Raw genomic sequence first — 24,507 nt, 5'->3', positions numbered from 1 at the left:
CTTTCACAAAGGGATCATGAAAGTGGTTGTCTTCCAGGAAGCCATCACTTGACCATGCAGGTCCAGCAGCTTGCAGCAGATTTGAAACTGAAGATTGAGACATTTACATGCTCAGATGTGCTTCCTTCAGACTGGCCTATTTAGGAACATGTGAAACCTCCCAGCTCATGGTTAATCCTGGCCTACTCATTGTTGATCCTTCCTGGCATGATTTGCTACTGAAACTTTCCTGGATTGTGGATAGGCCATTCCAATTTAGTTGCAAGGAACAGATGTTTCACCTGAAAGTTGAGTACAGTGCTAATGCCACAGTCGAACAATTGCCCACAAGATGAAAAAATGATGGCATAAGGGAGGCATGTCACTGCCACTGCTTATCAAATTAAATCACTGAACTGTTTTACATTATTTTTCCTAAGCAAAGAAACTAGTTTATGCTATAGAATAATACAGTAAAATATATATATATATCCATGTCCATCTAGGATCTTTACAGTTGCCAATAAGGTGCACATCATAGCTACTCAGAACTTCACAGCTTTAGTGAGAATGGAACTCGGATCCTCCTGCTCCAAAGGAATAGGCGTCTAACTCTTGAGCTAAAGGAATATCTCAGTTAGCACTACAGGGGCTATGGTGTAGTCGAAGAATTCTGATTCCATCCAGAAAAAGGCAGTATGCATCCCACTAGCCAGGTGATTACACGGAGTGTCATGGGGAAATTTCATAGATGGCAAATGCATATCATTCAAAGTAACAGCTGTGCTGTCGGCAGAGTTATTCTTGACTAGCAGTAAGGCTTTAAAAAGAAGCAAGGGAAGTGCCTTGTGATCACTTGGAGTACTAGACAGATGACTGGCAGCTCCAGGCTGGCAGCAGTCACTGGCCTCAGGAATTCAGACTGATGAACCAGGAAACAAATAATCCCAAGATTCAAGATACCTAGGACAAAGCAATTCAAGTGGGACCTTAACAACGATCCAACAGAGAGGCTTTTCAGATGAGACCATTTCCATAGTACTTGAAAATATCTTTAATTCGACTTTGAATGATAAAGCTAGGAAAAGCTGCATCTATGTCTAGATATTTTACACAGTTGAGATTAGAATTAGCCCTGTACTGTTAATGACAGCAGCTATAGAGTAGTGTGGAAGTTATCAGCTTGTTATAGACTAAGAAATGCTGTTGAATATATTGTTTGGGATTGTGATTATATTAACTGAAGTTTAGGTACACTAACACCTATTGTATTGGTCTGTACATGCACATGCGCTATCGACTTTTGGGTCTATATAATTCACTAGGTATGAATGCTACAATTGCAAAGTATAGTTTAAAGATAAAGCCACTTTTGAGTTAAAGGAAAAGAGTTTGAGCATCTTAGAACATTAATTCACACATTATACAAGTCCTTGGAAATCTGATCCTATTTGATTTAAAATAAAAAAAATCAATTTTCATTTTTAAAAAAGTCCATCGCACATAGTTCTTACTTTTTAAACAGGATGTTTACTGTTTCTGTATCGTGCGGAAATATTCATTAAACTTTTGAAAAAAAAATTACCCTATAATAACTAAATACATATGGAACAAGATATTTTAACATTTTAACTTTTAACATAGTTAGTGCTAATTTTAAAACTTCTTGTTAATTTTTCAGGGTAGTTATTTTTAGCTGAAACTAAAAGCAAACAAGCTGACTTTTCCCCCATGAAATGTCAAGATTTTTGTAGTAATCTGCTCCAGTGAGATTTTTGCAGGAAACATTCTCTCTTTCCGCATTCAGTTACTAGCGATGCCTTTTGTCCTGTAATTGAATTGAATCAACTCCTAGACTCATTCGTCCTAGACAGTTCCATCATTTGAGCGCTCTGAAGATGTATTACACTAATATATCGTCAGAACGACCAGTGTTATGATGATACATTAGTGTAATACATCTTCAGAGCTTTAGCCCTGTCCAGAAACAATAGGGCTAGTATTGGATTCAGTTCAATCATGGTGTGTGCGCCCACACACACAAAAGGAGAAGGGGGCATGAAGAGAGATTGGAGTTTGCTAATAAGGGGAGGGAAGTCACAGCATGAAAATGGAAAAAAAAACTACCTCCAAAACATCAGACTGCCAATATTATTGAACTGCAAATACTTAGTGTATTACAGGCAATAGAGAGTGAACTGGCTGTGAATATTCTGTTTTGCAGGTGTTTATTATTCTGCTTTTACCTCGAGCTATACTGTAGATGATGCAGGTAGTGGTGCCTGTTGTTAAGGTTGTTTAACACTTTCCATTGTAAGACCCTGTTTTCTGTTGCTTATAACTTTGACAGACTTTAAGCCTTTGAGCTTAAATTTCCCATGCTGTTTGTCTGTCAATGGCTGATTTATTTTATTTTTATATTATATTTTATTTTATTCTTTAAACATCAGCAAAAATGGTTAATCTGTTTCTCAGAATAAGTTATTTTGCTAATGTTAAAATTTTTTACAACCATTTCTTTCTCTTTAGTGCCTCCTTGCTTTGGCACAGAGACTTGAAATTTGGCAAGGGGATCCTGTTAGACAGGAGCTGCTGTGTTGCCAGGCTTTGGGACTGGGAGGAGGGATGCTGTCTTTCCTGTTCTTTTTCTGTTCTTTCCTATTCTCTCAATGCTTACTCCTGAAGGCAGTGAGGAGAGAGAGAGGTAGTAGCCTGAGCTGAGTTCAGAAGGGTGAGGAGCACGGCCGAAGGGGATGGGGAAAAGAGAGACTGGGAGAAGGTGCTGTTGAAACTGTGAGAAAGAGCTGGAGAACAGGACAAAGAGTCAGAGGGAGGTGGGGTGACTGAGATGAGGAACCTGAGATGAGGAGGGGCAGAAGGGAGACTGGGACTGAGACAACACAAGCTGGAGGGGCCAGAGGCAGAAGGGTGGGTAACCACTAGAGGAAACTCAAATAGCTGTGAAGCCCATTGGCAAAATGTGTACCTCATCTCCTTCTAGTGGATGGGTCACATAGAGGATGACAACCTACTACTACTAGTTAGCTCAAGTGGCAGATGTCTGTTCTATTCATCTAAACAGAGGTGGCTACAGCACCAGCACAGCAAGCGTGTGCCTGGGGCGGCAAGCCACGGGGGGCGGCCTGCCAGTCGCTGTGAGGGCGGCAGTCAGGCTGCCTTCGGCGGCACGCCTGCGGGAGGTCCGCTGGTCCTGCAGCTTTGGCGGCAATTTGGTGGCGGGTACGCCGAAGGCGCGAGACTGGTGGACCTCCTGCAGGCGTGCCGCCGAAGGCTGCCTCACTGCCGTGCTTGGGGCAGCAAAATACATAGAGCCGCCCCTGCATCTAAATGTTTTAATTCTACTGATGAACTATGAGGGTGTGAACAGGGTCTACTCTGTTTTTTCCATTTGCTTTTTAAAAACCTAGTAAGTACATCTAAAAAGTACGTTCAAAGAACATTCAGTTTGCGAAGTCAAGCACTCAAAAGTTAAGAGTTAAGGGCGCTTGTATAAACTTTAATAGAGTCTTTAATAACATGATCACAGACTATGTTTTCCATCGGACCCCTGCTCATTCAGCACATTGTGCATTTTTCAGTAACAGCAAAGGATCTAGACAGATTTGCAACTGCCAGTTTCATCCATCTCTTTTTGTTTCACCACCAGTCACAATCCTCTTGTTTTACCTTCTCCGTTCCCCTCACCCCAAAAGAGTGAGAAAAGAGAAACATATCTGAAAGCCTTGTGCATGTGTAAAACAAATAGCTGCCAAAGCAACTTGTTGAAAGAAAAGGAGGAACAGCAGGTCATCTCCTTCCCTTGCTCACTTGGGGCACGTGAGCATTGGCCTGCTAAACCCAGGGTTGTGAGTTCAATCCTTGAGGGGGCCACTTAGGGATCTAGGGCAAAATCAGTGCTTGGTCCTGCTAGTCAAGGCAGGGGGCTGGACTCGATGACCTTTCAAGGTCCCTTCCAGTTCTAGGAGATAGGATATCTCCATTAATTAATTAATAAAAAAATCAATGGAGTAGATCAGCCCCTTGCAAAATTACCGCCTCGTGGTATTTAGATGGGGGTTCACTTTCCGTGTACAACTCCTCTTGGTAACATTTGCAGTGCTTGCTTTCCAAAGATGGCAATATAACAAGTATGGTGTGTATGCAAGTTTTTAAAACTAGCATTATGTTTCAGACAGACCTTAATTCTTTAAGATTCTGGTTTCATTCTTAAACTATGGATGTTAAACTTTGCTCTTAAATGTCAGAACAAAATAAATACCTACAATTTAATCAAATGACATTTCAACAATACGAGAATTTCAGATTACAAACTACAGTTTCACATTCCTTTTGGCGTTACACTTTGAGTGTAGATTTTGTGGATTTACATAATGGGTTTGTATAATGAATATTTATATAATGAATTCATTTACATAATGACTAAGTTAAACATTCACCATAAAGATTACAGGCCAATAATTTATGTACTAAGTTAAAAATCATCTTTAAATATATTTTATTTTCATTCACATTAAAGTTTTATTTTATCTCTTGTTCAAAAAATTGTATCAGATCTCATCCAAGTAGAGGCTGCATTGATGCAAACCATGATAACTTTTCTGAATTAGGCTACATTGAATCATTTGTATACAGAGATTTCAGTATCTTATCTTTTAGTAGCAGCTTTGACAAACAATTCCAGAATCTTTTAAATATAATTCTTTATTATTTAGGACTGTATTCTTGTTCTGATGCATGTATGTAAGCCTCACTATTGTCAGTGGGAGTTCTAGGAGAGAACTGATGAAAAATATTAAGGGCAAATGAACCTTAGCTCTAGATAAACTCAATTTGCAGAAATTAGGATGCAAACACTATAGAGAAAACTAGTGTTTGCAAGTATCCTTTTTTTCCTAATAAATCGAGGCATCCCTTGCACATTTTAATTGATTTTTAGTGCTGTTTGTAACTGTTTCTATTCCAAAATATGTGCTCCAATACAGTACAGATACATTGTTACCTTAAAAGAAAATTACTTCAACAATTTACATGACAGACTACCAGACAGAATATAATCTGTTGGGTTTCCAGGGCTGCTTGTTTCTATATTGTCATGGAGTTATTTCACAGAGTTTCTGGGCCTTCCTCCTTTCCCACAGACCAGTCCTAAATCCTCTATCCTTATTCCAGAGAAAACAGAGCCATGACAATAGTAAATCAACTACAATACATTCAAACTCTATTTCAGTTCTCTGCCAAGAGAGATTTATCAGTGTTTGCTCCTTGTAAGAAGTGGGGTTAAATGCAGCTGGAAGCCAAAGTAAATTAGCCATATTATGATTGAGCTTGTTTCTTTATTATCCTAGACAATAGTCACATACATGCAAGTTAATTAAGCTCAGTTACTTACTCTAGAGTAAGTGTGGTTTTTTTGAGATACTCTGTCCACACAGATTCCACTCTTGGTATGCATATGCCCCCCGGTGCCTGAGATTAGATTCTTTTGAATAGCAGTGTCCCAGCCATCCTCTCGCTTCCCATGGCTAAGGTTATAAAGGGCAGGGTGCAACCTGCAGTCAGTTCCTTTGTTAATTAGAATCCCATAAGAATAGGACTCTGGCTAACGAGGACAGAGGGTGGGTTGTGGAATCTTTGGAAAGCACATCTCAAAGAACCATACTTACTGTTGGGTAAGTAACTTTTCTTTCTCTGAGTGATCGTCCACACAGATTCCACTGCTGGTGTCCAACAATCACATGCCGATTCACTGGACATGGGCAAGAGGAGTCCCATTTGAATAGAGATTGCAGGACCATCTTACTGAAACTAGCATCTGAGCTGGATGCTGGAACCAGGAAACAGTGAGTGGTAAATGTGTGTCTAGAACTCCATGTTGCTGCCTTAACCATTTCTGATGTGAGGATGCTACCTAGACAGGCTGCAGAAGCTGCTGCAGTCTTAGTGGAATGAGCCCTAATTTGTCCAGGATCATCCTTTTTAGCTATAGCATAACAAGACAATCTGAGACCCACTTGGACAGCCTCTGAGACGATTGCCCCGCCAAGGGCTGTCCCTTAACCCTCTCAGCAAAAGCCACAAGGAGTTTAGGTGTGCACCTAGCCAGCTTGGTCCTCTCTAAATAAAAATACCAGGCTCTCATTATTTCAGTGTGTGGAGATTCATTTCACTTGTGGCAGAATCAGTTTAGGGAGAAAAAACAGGAGTGAACAGACTGATTGATGTGAAAGTCATTGGTTACCTTGGGCAGAAACCTCAGATGAATCTAAGGGTGACTCTGTCCTTACAAAAGAACATGTAAGGGCGGCCCATTATGAGGGCCTGAATCTCCCCTATTTTCCAAGTTTTGGCTACCAGCAAGGTGGTTACCAGCAAGGTGGTTTTCATAGACGGGTGATAAGCAGAGCACATAGTCATAGGCTTAAATAGTCCAGTCAAAACCAGGTTAAGATTGCAAGAAGGAAGGAGTTCCCTGACTGGTGGGAAAACATGGGTGAGCCCTTTTAGAAACATTACCAGAGGTGGATAAGCGAAGATCATGTGGCCTTGAATGGGAGGGTGACTAGCAGAGATCACTTCCAAGTGCACCCTTATAGAACTGAGGGACAATCCCAATTGTTTCAGGGAAAGTAGTTATTCCAGAATTGCAGAAATTGAAGTTGTCAATGGTGACATTTTTTGCTGAACTACCCAGACAGAAAAATCTCTTCCATTTGGTCTTGTATACCAGTCTGATTAAAGGTTTCCTGCTGTTAGCAAATGAATCAGACTCTCCACGATTCTTTGTATTCCCATAATTCTTTGTATATAAAACCCCATGATTCTTTGAACAAAGTGTGTTGTAGCTATAATTCTAGTTTTTGTGCTTCCAGGGACTTTGTACTTAGGTTAAATATAGTGTGTGACTAAATGGTGGAATGTATATAATATTTTTACCCTGACCCTGTTGACCCATGGAGAATTGTCCAGATGTCCAGAAAAAGACTACTTGTGATTTATAAGGGATACATGTTATTAAAAATGTCTTCATTGATTGATTGATAAAAATGAATCATTGAGAGATGTTTCAGCTTATTGGGAATTACCTGTTGCCACAGATGTTTTCTACAATAAGAATAGAAAGAGGTTTAATGTTTTTTGAAGGGAGTTGTACATTTGCTGGGGGGATTTTCCCCATATCAGCCAATCGTCAAATTAGGGGTAAACCTGTATTCCTTGTATCCTCAGTTACTCAGCAATGACTGCCAGAACTTTGGTGAAGTCTTATGGGGCCAAAGTGTAGGACTCTGTACTGACAGTGAGATTTGCCAGCTAAGAATCTCAGGTACTTCATGTGAACTGGGTATACTGAAAGATGGCAGTATGTGTTCTGAAGCTGAGAGCCACGAACTAACCACAAGATCCAAGGAAGGGATTATGGAGACTAGGGTAACCATCCAGAATTTGAAACAATGGATGAAGGCCTTGAGATATCTACGGTTGAGGATGGGTGTCCACCCCATTTTCTTCTTTGGGACTAGGAAATAGTGGGAATAAAATCCTTTGCTCCTGACCTCTGGGGATACTTATTTCACTGCTCCCAGCTGTATAAGGGAATCTACCAGATGCTTCAACAGTGTCTCATGACAAAGATCCTTGAAAAGGGATGGAGAAGGTGGGATGGGTTGCCACAGCTTGAAACTAGGGTGGGGTACCCTATGCTGACTATTTTGAGGACCCACCAGTCTGAGGTTATCCCAGTCCATGTCTCCTGAGGAAGAAAGTAGTTGCCAGTGGATGGGTTGAAAGGAAGAGGATCCAAAAGGTGGTCCAGTCAGGCTCCAAACATGCACCTCAAAACGGTTCTTGCTAGAAGCCCCAGAATGTGGGGCAGCAAAGACGACAGAAAGGGCTGCCACCAATGAAATTACTGTCTCCTGCTTGGGGACTTGGAGGACCACTGTTGCTGATAATAGGGATGTTGTCATCTCTGTCTGTAGAAAGACTCTTGTCTCTGGTGTTTTCTCTTTGGGACTTAGGCCATGAGAGATCTTCATTTCTTATGCTGATGCTTCTACTTCAGAAGCCTCACTAAAAAGTCTGTCCCAAGGAGGAAGTTGTATTTTGAGAGTAGCACTTGATAGTTCATTACCCTCATCTGGAGGCTCACTGAAGAATATATTTTCCTCCCAAAGATTCTTTGGATCTTTCTCATAAAGAATGCTGACCTTGTTGCCTTGATTTTTCCTGAGCTGATGAATAATCAGGGTATCGGGTATTGATACAAAATACTCAAAACTCTTAGTGGATACTTGGCATCTTCTGTCAGCTCTTTTAGAAATTGCTAGAATTTAGCTAGAAATATGCCAGATCACTTTGGCAGGTTCAAGCAGTCCATAACTGATGGCCATAGCTAGACACTAAAAGTAGAAGGTTGCAGAATATCCCGAGCTTCTCTTGTATGGGCTCTAGTGGGATATCCAGTATCTCCACCATTCTTTTTAGCAAGTTCTGAAAGACTTTTGTCTTATCCATAGAAGCCATGGAAGAGGAATAATGACTACAACTGGGGAGGAAGATGAGATGGTTACAGATAGCTGATGCTGTGGATCAGAAGAGCAATCATCACCATTATATTCCTCCTAACTCTCCATCAGTAGAGGATGGGACAGGAGAGGAGCTTAAGAAAATGGGACCTCTGTATTCATTGTGTGGGGTGCAGTTGAAAATGCAGGTTTCATAGCACATGGATTGATTACCCAGGGAAATCAGTATGACCATGGTTAATTAGGGTAGTGAGAACATGGGTGGGCAGCAGGTAGGGGGTTCCCTATGGGTCCTGCATGGTCTGGTATCCTTCAAGGATTCCTCTCAGAAATCTCCAAAAGACTCACATTGAGCTACCCAAGACAGTGAAAGGGAATATTCTTGTGAGGAAGGTCTGCTTTGTTCCTCTTCTTCTGGGGAGATAAAGAAATATACCTCTTCTAGCAGAGTGGCAGTTCTATCCAGTGTGCTCTGTGTAGCATCAGTGCTAGGAATGGTTTAGAGATAACCTCCTGCCGCCTTTTAGTGAGAGATGAGTCCAGAACTGGTCAGAATGAAAGGTCTCAGGTTGCTGTGAAGTGCATTGGTGCCACTGAAGAGAGCTCTCAAACTAGTTTGGGTAAGAATTTGGTCAGTACCAAGGCAGTGGTGGGAGTTGAAGCAGTGGTTCTTGGTACGGAGAAACTGTGCTGGAGCTTCAGGTGCAGAGACTGACAGTGCTTGAGGCTTTGATATAGTAGTCAGCACCTATTATTGCTACTGGAGGCAGCACAGTCCTTGTTGTGTGTAGAGACCATTGTGCCAGTTTGGGTTTTGGTGCAGACACATCAGAGCAGGACTCCTTGTGGCCCCTGTCTGAAGTCATCACTGAGATGCCTGATGAGTGGGGCCCATGAGAGGTTTTCTGGGAACCTGGGGTGGTATCTTGGCTCATCAAGACACTTGATGTTTGAGATGGACCCAGTAGCTGGAGCTTCTTGGAGGGTCTGCCAGGGTTTGATATTGCTTGCATGGACTTTTATAGGAGAAAAAGTTTCAGTTTTGCCTCCATCACTTTCTGGGTCCTTTCAGAGAAGGACTTGCAAATCTAACCATTCTCTGGAGTACATCCCTCTCCCAGGCACAATAGGCATTGAGCATAGCCATCATTCACAGGTATTGCCTCATCACAAGAGGGGCAAACTTAAACCACAGGGAATTGATGCTAGCCATTTTGAATTATTGTACAGGGCAGATCCTTCTACAAGGTGGTGCATGTGTGTGTGTGTGGGGAGGAAAACCTATCAGTAATCTAAGTCTAAGAGGTTTTGTTTTGTTTTTAATATATGCAAATGGACAAAGACAACTGTAGAACAGCATCAGCATCAGCCATCTTATGCAGAGCAGGGTTCTGTCTCAGCCATCTGCTGCATGGAACTGAATGGAGGTTACAGCTGCTCCACCCCTTATATTCTTGACTACAGGAAGAGTAAGTGGCCAGGGCACAGGTGTCGCCCTAATGGACACTACTATTCAAAAAACATACCATCTCACATAGATAGGGCACATGCACTTCAACAATGGAAAATCATTTGAAGAAGTATTCTAGTTTTCATTTAGTCCCAAGGGAGCTTAAGGGACATATGGTGATAGGAATATGTGGAATTCTGGCAGAACTGTTAAAATGCACTGGACCACCTATTCTTTTGTGGCTGCAGACACTGTTCAATGTAATCTGGAGAACCTGTCCAAATGACAAAAAGGCATTACTGGCAGCAAAAAGACTGCTTTTACTATCACAGCATTACTCTTCTAGCCATCCTAGGGAAAGTTTTTCTTCCATCTAGTTGGCCTGAACCACTGATATCTTAAGAAGAAAGAGAAGATCAGTTCAAGCTGGCTTCACTCCTGGTCGTTCCATGATGAAGCAAATCTTCACAGTGCACCAGCTTATCAAGAAGGTATGAGAATTCAAGCACCCCATTCACATTGCATTTGTGGGTATCAAGGCCACGTTTGACTTTATTGACAGGGAATCACTTTGAGTGATCTTGAAACTCACATGCCTCCCTGACAAACTCTGTAGAACGTTCTCTCTTTAATATGATGACTCCTCAAACTGCATTCTTGTAAATGGGAAAAGAACTACCTTCTTACTAATTAGGTCAGGCATGCCACCCCAGAACTCTTTAATGGCATCAGAGAATACGTACTTGATAAGACTAAGTAAAGGGTTGTTGTAGCTGTGTTGGTCCCAGGATATTAGAGAGACAAAGTGAGTGAGGTAATGTCTTTTACTGGACCAACTTCTGTCTCTTTCACCAACAGAAGTTGGTCCAATAAAAGATATTACCTCACCCATCTTGTCTCTCTAAGATCAAGTAAATGCATTTTAGGTATATACCTTGACGTTAAAAACCGTACTGACTTCAATTTTGCCAACGATGTAGTGCTAGTTGTTGAATCAATGGATGAGCTGGTTATGACACTTAAAGCCTAGGAAAGCTCAGTGGCAAAAGTCAGCCCAAAACTTAGTTGATGTAAAACCAAAATTCTTCCAGGTGGCACTTGCAAACACACTGAGGACTCTAGCATCTTCGTGGGTGACCACACAGTCATGACTATTGGTGATTTCACCTACCTCGGCTCTGTTGTCAATAACATGAGTAGCGGCAAGTAAGAACCTGAAACCTGCACTGCATATGTTATCAGTACCTACTTTCACAAATAGAACACACTGGTAAATAGCAATATGATGCTTCGGTGCCAAAGAGCTTTAATGTTTCAGTTATAAATATTCTGACCTATGGGACAGACACCACACGGTCAAGATTGAAAAGAAGTTGGACACCATTCAAATGAAGCATCTCAAAATGACTGAAAAGATCAACTGGCACTCAACGCTCTCTAAGGTTCTAAGGTCATCTGCTCCAAACGTGTTCCAACTTCCCTGAGAGAGTCATCTTTGACTTTGACCCAATAAAAGCAGAATGTAAAAGACCCCCTGGAAGATCTAAAACATGATGGCTGGAGAAGCATTAACAGACACCTGTCCCTTACAGGCATCCAATCCCGTAACACACTAAATTTGGCTCAGAACAGAACATCATGGAGGCACATAATGAATTTGGTGTCCTCTATGCTGTCCAAGCAACAGCATGACAACTAACCTAACCTAACAAGGGAGCAATACCTTGTGGATAATATGCAATGAACAAGAATGGTCTGGATGCTTCCCCTTCAGGAAACCATTAACACTACTTGGCTAAAAGACTTATAGATTGCGTGGCCAAAAGGGACTATAATGATTTCTAGGCTGACCTTCTGTGTCACACAAGCCATAAAATTTCATCAAGTCCATAACTTCTAGATGAGCTAGAACATATCTTTTAGATAGACAAGGAAAAGTCTTTCACAAGCAACCCAACATATTCCCTCCCCCATGGACTGAGTGCACTGGTTCTGCTGCCCTCTCAGTCTCTGGCTCCACACAAGCTTGTGACCCAAATTTTGATTGCAAACAGAAATGCGCTATAACTGGAGGGAGGTAGCTCTAACAATATTATTTACTGATACATATTTAGTATTATTATACTGTATAGACTATATAGTTACATATTTATTATTATTTTTTCAGAGCTTTTGTCTGTATTTGACTATTGGTAGTTTAGAAAATACATTTTATCCAGTTAAATGAGTTTCAGAGAGCATGCAAGTTACATTGCAATAAGCCGTAATTAGTCAACTTCTTTATTGCCATTTGAGGCTTGGTTAACCTTGCCTATTCTAAGGAATTCTTTTTTCTGAACATCATTCGCTCCTGATTCCTCTTAAGCAGGCAAGGTTAACCAAAACTCAAATGGCAATAAAGAAGTTGACCTAGAATGTAAAATTAAAATCTCTGTGACAAGTTTTAATTAAAACACAACCAAAGCACTGCTCCTCTGTTGAAAAGATAAACAGCTGAGCCAATGGGGTTGCACAGGGATTGCATCTAAAATAAAAAATATCAATTAGAAGCACTTATAAGACATTAGCAAGATGGCACTAGGGTTCAGCTAATGTAATTCATTTTTTTCAGGGAACCCTAAGGAGTGCCTCCTATAAGCAACTTCATATATAAAGCTACCGTTCTAAAGTCTCCCCAAGGTTTCTGATATTATTTTGATTGACATTTAGTTATAAACCATCTTTATGATGCAACTGATTTTTTCTAGTTTATCAGTGGTCACTTGAAACAGATTTCATTGTCATTGTTTTAAAGGCCAATAGTAACTTTTTCAAATCTTGTTTTGTAAAGCAAACTATTGCTCAGACTCACTTTTAGGCACACTATTCTATATTCCACCACATACAGTAATTAATTGCCATTACTCTGGTCAATATAGGAACACATTCAGTCATCCATTCTAAATGAAAAGTATCCAAACATCTGATTAAGCAACCAGAAAGTAATGCCAAGTAATGTGATCTCTCCAGCAACCTTTCAAACTAAATAATTAATGTGGAAGTAAATAAAGGGAAATATAATATTTTAGTTACAGAACAATCATCAAATCAGTCTTATACTCCAGTAATGGGAGACAGTAATTCAATGACAACATACTCCCAAACAACTCAATGGATTTCAGAAAAGTTCTTTGAAATAAGTGAGAGAGTAGAACAGACCCTTTATGTTTAAAATAAATAAAAATATCCACATAAAAACATTCCAGATCCAGCACCAATGCTGTGTACCACTTCCATTTAGCAGTGGACGGCAATTCTGCTAGACATAAAACACAGAGGACTGTCAGAGCCAAAGCTCTGAAACACGGAAGTGAAGTTCCTTCAGGAGTCAGCAACAGAGAGAGACAGGCACTGAAACAGCTGAGGAGTGGAACTCCCTTATACAGCCCAGGCACCGAAAGCTTGAAGGAGCTACAGTGTACTTGAGCACTTCTCTATGAACACAACTTGCAATAAGGTGCTCTTGCCATCAGTGGGAATATTCAGAGGCCCCTGAAGAATATTTTTTTCTATCGTACTAAAAACAGTTTAACTCTGTTAGTCACATACAAAAATTACTTTAAAATATAAAAAGAATTCTATAAGTGGAATCAGAATCACAATTATTTCTTTAGATAGCATGTTTGTTTGCAATTTTTCATGTATACGTTAATTTAAAACCATTTTGATAAACTATTCTGTATAACAGCATAATCACAATGCTCAGTGGTAGTGAAATATTAAAAAATATTAAATCAGAATGCTGTAAATTTCATCTTTCCTTTTTAGGTATAGAGAACTGTGTCTGAAAGATTCCTTTGTTTTTTGAAATGTTTGATAGATTACTATGGTCAGCTGAAATGAGCATAACCTGCGAACCAGGAACTCTCATCCTGTCTCTGACAATGTCTCTCTTGTGTGTCCTTAGACAAGTCACTTAGGCCCAGATTTTCAAAAGTGAAGTTGAATTTTTGGTATCTCAATTTGTGTGTCTAACCCTATGTCTAAGGGCCTGAGTTTAACAGGTGCTGAGCACCCACAACCCTCACTGACTTCAGCTAGAGTTTGTGAGTGCTCACCTTCTCTGGTCCAATTGTCCTAAACTGGGCACACAAAACTAGTGGTGTCACTTCCTAATCTATAAAGACATGAATGGCGATGGATTTCCTGAAAGAGAGAAACTCTGGGTTAAAAAAGGTTTTGAGCTTACCTGATGGAGAGATGTGTCTCCAAGAAATGGAAGGCTCTGGTTTCCCAGTGGCCAAGCAAGTAAGTGTAACATTGCTTCCTTCATTCACAACAATGTCAGTTGAAATACGAGATATCTTCGGAGAAACTGAAATGGAACAATGAGAAACTTTAAAAAAAAAGAATTTTGCATTAGATTGAAAAAGAGTGATTCATTTCCTCAGATGTCAGACATATGTCTTGAAGTCCAAACTGTTGGGATTTTTTTATATATATATATATAATTTTTTAGCTACATTGGTTTTCATGGTATTTTGCAAACAAATCCTTGTTCAGAATTGCTTACTTGTGACCATAACTATTCCATCATTTATACAAAGGTACAGCTCATGGCTCCGTATTAAACATTAGAACAACTGCAATCTGCTCCAGTTTATGAAAATTTGGAATAGCTCTCAGGTTCCTAGCAATCTGCCAGTGTAGCTCTTGTTTAGGCAAAATTCGGACATGCTCATGTTAGTCCATAATGGACATTAAATTAAAATGCTATTGTTCTCTGAAAAATGATTATGCAAAAATAGTACTTTCCTATTCATTCCATCTGCTGCCTGTGTGTATCTAGAGTTATATCGCCTCACATTAGTGAGTAAAGTAAGTTTTTATTGCTTTTTACGCCTGTTGGTCCTGCAATGCCAATATAGCCGAGAGAGTGAGCTGCATTTCTTTTTCCTTTCTGTATATCTTAAGCAGAATTGTTCAGTAAATTCAATTTATAGGACTAATCAGAATATAATAAGGCTTCAGCAGTATAACTGAAAGCTTCGGTGAGGGCATAACTTGAAGACAATGGAGTTTTACAAGGGTAAATGGGAGGATAACATTTGGCCTGCAGAATCTTTATTACTGGTAATGATGCACAGCAAGACAAGAACCAAACTTGACTTTTGGAATCCAGGCTGAGCTTTCACTTGTGAAGTGTCTTTTTATGTATTAAGTACCTTTAGTATGGAAGTCATTGAAAAATAACAACAGGGAACACCATAGTGCTATTTCTACAAACATTTTTCAGAGTACAGCCACATTCTCAATGTCAAACATGCAAAAACTGACATATTCTGGCACCTTGGTACCATTGCATCTTCTAGTAAATTTGATGAAACTTTAGCAATGGCTACATTTTTGTACCAAAAATGCAGTTTTCAAACAAAACTGTTCCATAATGCAAGCATATGCTTGTATTACAGGAAAAAATATAATTATGAGATTTCAGTTTTTTTAATAAAAATATTTATGAAGAAAAACAGATTTCCTCTCTCTTGGGGACAATATCTATTGTCTTTACTGGGCACCTCCTTTATTAACATTGTAATAGCAAAAACCTTCATAATGACACAAAATACTGAAAATGTTCAGAAGATCCTGAGTATTTAGTTTATTCCCTAAATCTTATTAAGGTACAGAAACACTCAAAATAGTTGGATCATATTAGTTAAAAATTCCTGATATCTTAACCATTACTTTTGAAGAAGAAGGGCTAAGGAAACCTTAAATTACATTAGAATCTCATTAATTATTACAACCTTTATGAAACAGTGAGTGAATAAACAATTGTTAAAGAGCAAGAATACACTGTCCAAAAATGCTTTAAGTTCCGTTTCTGATAACTGCAGTTTGCAGTATTTCACATGGTTGTATACAGTACTGTTAAATATACTATAGTGTTCTATATAAGTTACTAAATATGGAACCTCACTGCAACACTATTTAATATTTGCTAAGAAGGGAGACTCATTTTTTTAAATATGGATTATTGGGTTTGGCAACTAGTGAAGTCCAGGTCATTAACACTCTTCTATGTGTATTATGGGACGGATTGTGACTGGACGTCTGTGGGTGCATAATACTTGAGATGGATGCAAGGAGCCTTCTAAATTCAGTGTAGGTGTCAGCCACAACTATAGTCCCTTGCATTCCCTGCACTAGAGCAAGCAGCAGTGTCACCCCCACGCCTCAAAGAGGTTTCAGCAGAAGGGTGGGCCAATGGCTCTGACCCAGGGCCGGCTCTAGGTTTTTTGCCGCCCCAAGCAAAAAAAATTTTGGCTGCCCCCACCCCAGCCCTGGGCTTCCCCCCACACCCCTCTGCTGCCTCAGCCCTGGGCTCTCCCCCCTCATCTGCACCCCCTGCCATCCCAGCCCTGGGCTCTCCCCCCCACACACCCCATGCTGCCCCAGCTCTGGGATCTCCCCTTCCCCCCGACCTGCACTCTCCTTCCACCCCAGCCCTGGGAGCAAGTTACCAGTGACCCAGGGCTGGTCATTCAGCAGGAATTTTGGATATGTACAGAACACAGACAGGATTGGTTCCCAGGGCCGGCTCCAGGCACCAGGCAACATGCTTGGGGTGGCACCTGGTAAGGGGCGGCCAATCTTGGGATGGCAGGGGGCAGCGCGGCGCGGCGCTCGGCAGGGGGCACTTGGGGGGGGTTCCGGCGGCACGGCGCTCGGCGGGGGGGGGGGGGGGCCAGGGGGGCGGCGCGTGGGGGGGGTGCCGGCGGGGTGGTGCTTGGCGTGGGGGGCTCGGCGGGGCGGCGCTTTTTTTTTTGCTGCTTGAGGCAGCAAAAAAGTTAGAGCCGGCCCTGTTGGTTCCCATATGGTTACAGAACTGCTGTAAAGTGAAACAATTTTCAGCTTGTGCGACTGGTTTGAGGTGCCTATATTATTCTTTTGTTCCACTCTTTGTTTCTATGGGGAATTTGCCAATGCAATATCACTTTCTTCCTTTTAAACAAATAAAACTAAAAAAGAAAAAAGGGGCAATGGCTGTTGAAAATAGCAATTCCAGTCCTAAAAAACACTGGGAAGCATTTCTTGCTCAATTTTATCCTACTTTTTTTACAGCAAGTTACAGTGGATCAGTATATTTGATTTGGGAGAAATGAAGTAACAGCTGCCCAAATTGAGCTTGAGCACTCCTGAATTTTGAGGTGTTCAAATCTGGAAGGCAGGTGCTAGATTCCCTTTCTGAATATTAGCTAAATCTGGAGAGGAAAAGTCAATTTCTGCTTCCATGGCTCAGAAGTGGAAATCTTCCTATGTGCCTGGTACTGTATCTAAAGCTGTCCAGATCCAGAGCCTCCCCTCCCTTACTTTTCATTTTAAATTCTAGTGGGATCCACATACCTCCCTTGCTTGGCTTCAGATAGAGAGGGGCACTGTCCATTTAGTCCACACAATTCCGTCTTTGTGGGCTGCAAGGTGAGGTCACACCAGTATCCCTAATCCAGTCTGGGGATGTCTTCTGAAGGGGATATCTGGGAGAAAGCCTTCTACTCCTTGGGCACACTTGTTCCCCATTCACAGTGCCACCCCGCTCTAGCAGTGAGCTCTCCATTCACAGCAAGCTGCAGCATGAGGTTTCAGCTACCATACTCCCTTCCCCTCCCTTTCCTGTTGATAGCGGCCAAGGGAATGCTGGGAAATGTAGTTCTTTCCCTGCTCCAGGGCTGGCTCTATAGGCAGGGAGCTAACCAAGGAACTACAGCTCCCAGGGCTCCCTGTTGGTTCTCAGCTCCCAGGCTGGATCCCTGCCGGTTGCCGCCCCTGCAAACAGGCTGCCCCAAGCAGGTGCTTGCTTTGCTGGTGCCTAGAGCCGCCCCTGCTCTGACCTGCACACTTGCAAGTAAGGGTTGCTGGCTCTCAAAGGTCCTGATGCAGCTTACCCCTTTGCACCAATCCCTCTTCCCAAATCACACACAAGTGTCTTAGTTAAAACTAAAATCTGACCCGATGCGCACAGTAGTAAAATAGCTGTAAACATATGGGGTCAAATGCTGCCACCCTTCACATTTCCTTCCAAAAAGGATGGAAGTAGATTAGGGGAGCGGGTATTTAGGGTAAAACAATGGACCACACCTCTGGTTTTAAACATGGCCTTTAATTTTATTCCACTGCTCAGTACACAGAGAACCCATATAAATTCTGTACTAGTGGGTTTGAAGAGAGCCAAACTGGAATGGCACAGTACCTCATAGTTCCCCTCTTGCTTGTGACTACATGCACCACAAATCCATGATCTGGCCCATAAATTCTTCTTGGCCATTTACCCAGTTCAACCAAGAACAGCTGATTCAAGAATAGTTTATGATTATCCCCTCAATGTATTTTAAAAATGACTTGGACAGTGCCACCCCACAAACTGCATACATCAGAGAAAATGAAACCAAGTTGTCTTTGATGGGTAGCCGCTATGTTTCCTTGAAAGGAGAGGGCCAAGAAATAAAAAAATAAAATAAAAAAAAATAAAATCAGTTTTACATTTCTATGTTGTAAACAGTGGTAACCATAATAGCAGCAGCTGGGGCTGTGTTGTACAATTATATTTTGTAAACATTCTTTTATCACAGGCATTTACTCACTGAAAAGTTGCTTGAATGACTCAGCATCTGCTAGATACTGTGTACCATTCTTTGCAGATGTTGAATTCTGCATCAGCTAGAGACTATAAATATTGAGAATTCAGACAGAATGTGTGTCTGGCTGTCTAAGACCATAGTTTACCATGAAAATCAAATAATAAATAAATAAATAATAATAAAAGTAAATTACTACAGATATATGGATTTACATTTCAAATTTAATCCTAAAAAAAAGCTGTATGGGGAAGGTAAGTAGAATTCCTAAAAAAGGTAATGTCCAAGTTCCCAGGCATCTGCCCTCTCTGTAGAGTTTGGAGTAAGGCAGTTCCATGCTAATACAATAAAAGCAACCGATCAGGGCAGGCAGTCGTGAGGGAACCTGTTTCGGGAGGAAAAGAGGGAAACAAAGTCTGGAGAGAGAAACAAAGGTTGGGGAAGCCATGTGACATTGCTAGCAGCAGCTCGGAGGGAAAACAGAGCCTGATAATTCTTCATAGCTGTTGCTAGGCATAGTGTGAACTGAACATGAAAGCCTGAACTACCCCATAAACAGCTGAGAAAGGAAGTAATGCAATGAATGCTGGTGTATGGTACATCAATGCAATAACATGTTCTTTTACCCAAGACCTGGGGTACAAATATCCTTGGTTTATAGAAGCATGTTCGTAAGCTAGTTTGACTACATCTACCCTACGAGCCTCAGTTATTACAAACGTAGGGTATGATTAACTATTAAATTTTGAATAGTAGCCACCATTTGGTTTTGATGTTTTGAATTGCACCATTCAAAATTATTTTAACAATACGTACCAGGGTAAGTTTGGTCAAATAGATCTATAAAAATTACACAGGACAAGAATCAATAAAAATAACACAGTCCAGCTTCTTTGCCACAAGAGCCTATGTAAGGCTGCAAAAATGCACACAAATCAATTTTGCAGCCTTGTACAGGCTTTCAGAATAGAGAGAGTGGATGGAGAATTTATTGAATCTGGCCTACAGATACCATATACAGAATAACATCTTTGAAAAAATACGCTTCAGCACTTTTCAAAACTGCACTGCATAAGAAAAGCACCACTTCTCAGTCTATACAACTCCAGAAACAAGATGGAAGTTTAATAGACATTTCTAGTTAAGAGAGACAAGGTGGGTGAGGTAATATATTTTATTGGACCAACTTCTGCTGCTGAGAGAGACAAGCTTACACAGAGCTCTTCTTCAGGTCTGGGAAATGTAGCTTACACAGAGCTCTTCTTCAGGTCTGGGAAATGTCCTTAGACAATCTGTTCCAACCTGGTAGTTAGCTATGGCACTCAGCACATTTTCCAGACCTGAAGAAAGAACTCTATGTAAGTTCAGAAGCTTGTCTATGTCACCAACAGAAGTTGGTCCAATAGAAGATATTACCTCACCCACCTTGTCTCGCTAATATCCTGGGACCAACACAGCTACAACAACACTGCATACATTTCTAGTTTATTAATTACTTACATCACTAGGATTATTTCAGTAGCTGATTTTCTTTGTGGAGACTTACAATTTAAGTGCAGCATAATAGTGGAAGACCCCCCCCCCAAATCAAAATCCAAGGCTCCAAACGTGCAACCCTTACTCTTGCTGCTTAACTCTGACAAGAATCGTGTTTAGCGATCATTGCTAGATCAAGAGAGTTGCACACATGTACATGCATAAGGACTATGCCCATCTCACTGATGGCCCACTTTGTTTATACTCTTCCACAATGTGGAGGGCTTCAGAATGAGTCTCTCTGAGCCTAGGACCTATGTGTCCAACTTCCACCAAAACATTCTGACTGCTAGCCCCAGTTATTTTGCCATGTGCATATGGACATAGTCAACCAAAAGCTGCCCCCATGTGTGCACAACATAGTACTAGTAAAATATAAATAAATAAAACCCCACAAACAGCACAGTGCACCCTAAGTGAATACAAATGAGTTTGGGCAACTAAAATGGTCTTAGTGGTGGTGATGGAGGGGATCCATGAAGTAATACAGGTTGTAACCACATTTGAAATACTTTAAATTGTTCTGCACATATCACTTTTGTTCATTAAACAAGTTACATGTCATCAAAATGTACTTACTGCTAAATGATGTGATGGGCCTGGGGCTTATCGGTGGTACTGCCTAGTGGTTAGGTCCCTGTGTCACAACTCTCCCCTGTCCCTAGCATTCCCTGCCGTTGGTCTCTCAGACATGGTGGCTGCCTCTCTTACAGTAGACAGTAACTCGGCCTCTCGCCAGGTCACCACTGAAGTCTACCCTTTTCCGGGGTAACAGTGCCCAGCAAAGAACAGAAGTCCAATGTTCCCCCAAAAGGAGCTTTTTGCCCAACTCTGGGTTCCCAAAGACCTCACACCCTTACTTCAGCTCTTATAATGTCTTATCTCAAGGTGTGGGGAGCTTATGCCACACTTGCGGCTGGCTGGTATGGGAGCTCAGCCCTTTCTCTTTACCAGGCTTCAACCCAGGGCCCTATGACTGGCAGCAATATTAAGCCCCTAGGAGAGCTCCAAAACTGCCTCCCTCAGCCACTTTCTACCATTTACTTTCCAACTCCAGGGTTGTGGTCACAGTCTCACAAACAATCAAAGAAAAGATAAAGTAAACGGTTCGTTAACCCTTAAAGACAAGCTAGTCCCCCCTCCAAATCCTGGGGGAGCTACCACTGCAGCCCCACTCCATGCAGCAAGGACTCCTGCTGAACCCTTACTCAGGAACTCTCAGGATAGGTCCATTCTTCTACCCTATCTGCTATCCCCTCCTTTCTGAGCTATCTAAATTCCTTCTCCAGCTGGAGCAGGCTCTGCAGGTGTGATGGGGCAGGGGCACTTGGGCCTAAAACTGCTCCTTAACCACTTCTATCCCAGTGTAGGGTTCACATACCCCATCACAAATGGAAAGAGGAAGAAATTTTCCGTCCAGTTTTGTGGGAACAGAATCTTATGCCTTTATTTTTAAAATAAATATTGTAGGTAGCAGGTTTCAGAGTTGTAGCCATGTTAGTCTGTATCAGCAAAAAGAATGAGGAGTACTTGTGGCACCTTAGAGATTAACAAATTTATTTGGGCATAAGCTTTCATGGGCTAAACCCACTTCATCAGATGCATGCAGTGGAAAATACAGTAGGAAGATATATATATATATATATAATATATATATATATATATATATATACACACAGAGAACATGAAAAAATGGGGGTTGCTCTAGCGAGACTAATCAATTAAGGTGGGCTATTATCAGCAGGAGAAAAAAAATTTTTGTAGTGATAATCAGGATGGCCCATTTCAAACAGTTGACAAGAAGGTGTGAGTAACAGTAGGGGAAAAATTAGCATGGGGAAATAATTTTTAGTTTGTGTAATGACCCATCCACTCCCAGTCTTTATTCAAGCCTAATTTAATGGTGACCAGTTTGCAAATTAATTCCAGTTCTGCAGTTTGTCATTGGAGTCTGTTTTTGAAGTTTTTTTGTTGAAGAATTGTGATTTTTAGGTCTGTAATTGAGTGTCCAGGGAGGTTGAAGTATTCTTCGACTGGTTTTTACTGTTATAATTCTTGACGTCTGATTTGTGTCCATTTATTCTTTTGCATAGGGACTGTCTGGTTTGGCCAATGTATGATGGTGTTATAGGACCAACTATTTCCCCATACTAATTTTTCCCCTACTGTATTTTCCACTGCATGCATCTGATGATGTGGGTTTTAGCCCACAAAAGCTTATGCCCAAATAAATTTGCTAGTCTATAAGGTGCCACTCCTTGTTCTTATTGTAGATAGGTTAGTTTTCAGTATTAAAAAACCCATATGTCACTGTGAATATCTGCAGATCCAAGTCTATTAATCTTCAAGTTGTCATTTCATCATCTCTCTGACAAGCCAAGCAAAATTGCATTAATAGGAGCATTGCCAGCAGATAGAGGGAAGTGATTATTCCCCTCTATTCAGCACTGGTGAGGCCACACCTGGAGTACTGCATTCAGATTTGGGCCCCCCACTACAGAAGGGATGTGGACAAATTGGAAAGAGTCCAGCAAAGGGCAACAAAAATGATCAGGGGCTAGGGCACATGACTTACGAGGAGAGGCTGAGGGAACTGGGCTTGTTTAGTCTGCAGAACAGAAGAGTGAGGGGGGATTTGATAGCAGCCTTCAACTACCCGAAGGGGGTTTCAGAGGGATGGAGCTCGGCTGTTCTCAGTGCTGGCAGACGTCAGAACAAGGAGCAATGGTCTCAAGTTTCAGTGGGGGAGGTCTAGGTTGGATATTAGGAAACATTATTTCACTAGGAGGGTGGTGAAGCACTGGAATGGGTTACCGAGGGAGGTAGTGGAATCTCCATCCTTAGAGGTTTTTAAGGCCCGGTTTGACAAAGCCCTGGCTAGGAGCTGGAGGAGGGACATGCCGCTCCTTCCGGGAGCTGCGAGGAGTCACGGTAGGCAGGGAGCCTGCCTTAGCCCAGCTGCACCACCGACTGGACTTTTAACTGTCTGGTCAGCAGTGCTGATTGGAGCCATCAGGGTCCCTTTTTGAACAGGTTTTTTGGTCAAAAACTGAACATCCTGGAATCCTTACCTACACAGCACCCTATGCTGAGCCTGCCTCTCCCCTTCCTCCTGTAGCTAACCCGCCTATGGGATACTGGCCACAAGAATGGACCAGGACAGGAATTGGCCAAAGTGTGGTTGTGGTGGAGGGTAATCTCACTCATCTATGAACACCAAAGTGGGGTGGATAGGAGCCTTCTGTCCCAGATCACTACAGAGTGGTAGCTGAAGTTTTCCTTTTTCTTTTCACAATTTGTTGTAGGCCATGAGGGTGGAGTCTTCAACACAATCGATCATTTCTCTCATTAACTATTAGCCATTCTTCTCTGCGCCTTCAAACATTTTTGCAGTTAACCAAGTGAGTATCCAATCACCAAGTTTGGTTGTCCCATAACCATATTTACACTGGATAGAGTTTGATAGTTTGAGCCAAGGAAAGGATGATGATACTCATGACACACATAGTCCTTGTTATAAGTGGAGGTGGCTGAGAAAGGGAAGGAGACTCTCTTTCAAATCAGAAGCTCAGTGTCTGTGGCCACATAGCAAAGAAGCCCTGTACAGTTTCTGTGATTCACCCATCACAAAGGCTAATTTTCATGAGATACAGTCCTAAAAGCATTTTAAAAACTGGAATAAGTCAAGGTGCAGATGGGGAGTATTCACAGGTACCTTGTCATAGATCACCTATACATTTATAAACCTGATCCCATTTGTAAAAGAGAGCCCTTATAAAACAATATTTTTATTCCTATTGAAATGCATAGTATACAACTTATTCCAAGATTGTGGAGATGGGTATCTTTTCCCTTGTACAATTCCAAGCAGATGCTCTCTCTTGCGATATGATATTATGCTAGAGCACCCAATTAACATCTTTAGTAAATTCCCAACATCCCTCACCAAAAGTATAGTTAGTACCCTCACACCCATTCCTAGCGATTACTGGTGAGTCTCTATTAGCTATACGAACTTGACATTACTCAAAACTGATCAAGTTCAGACTCCAGGAAGCCTTAAGCCCTCAGGACAACCTCTGAGACTTTCACTGCCATAGGTACTACAATCATAAAAGCAAGGAAAGCTAAGTAATAGGTCCAAGCCAGAGAGACTGCAAAGAAGAAAGAGCTTTTGAATTCTTGGACTTCCCCATCCTCTAAATTCACTTAATGTGAGGGATACACATTTTGTCACTAAAGCAAATTAACTATATTTGCAGTGCATTATTTCAATTGGCAGAGAGAAACGCTGCCAATGTGTGGGATGGCAGGGAGGACAGGAGTCAGTTGAAAGGAAAATCTCAGGCTTTTCAATTTTCCATCACGGGTAAGTACATTACTC

General features: G+C 41.4%; 1 protein-coding gene across 2 annotated transcripts in view; it reads right to left on the bottom strand.

Annotated features, from left to right (window-relative positions):
- Positions 1 to 24,507, bottom strand: part of NEGR1 (neuronal growth regulator 1) — a 552,031-nt gene that overhangs the window by 215,324 nt on the left and 312,200 nt on the right. For both annotated transcript variants that reach the window (XM_034780292.1, XM_034780293.1), the window contains exon 3: positions 14,201 to 14,326. In XM_034780292.1, the coding sequence (XP_034636183.1) occupies positions 14,201 to 14,326 (126 nt within the window). The remainder of the gene's footprint in view (positions 1 to 14,200; positions 14,327 to 24,507) is intronic.

This window comes from Trachemys scripta, chromosome 8 (genome assembly GCF_013100865.1).
Source record: "Trachemys scripta elegans isolate TJP31775 chromosome 8, CAS_Tse_1.0, whole genome shotgun sequence".
NCBI classification, from domain to species: Eukaryota; Metazoa; Chordata; order Testudines; family Emydidae; genus Trachemys; species Trachemys scripta.
The sequence above is the reverse complement of the archived record's forward strand: the minus strand, read 5'-3'. Positions and strand labels throughout refer to the sequence as shown.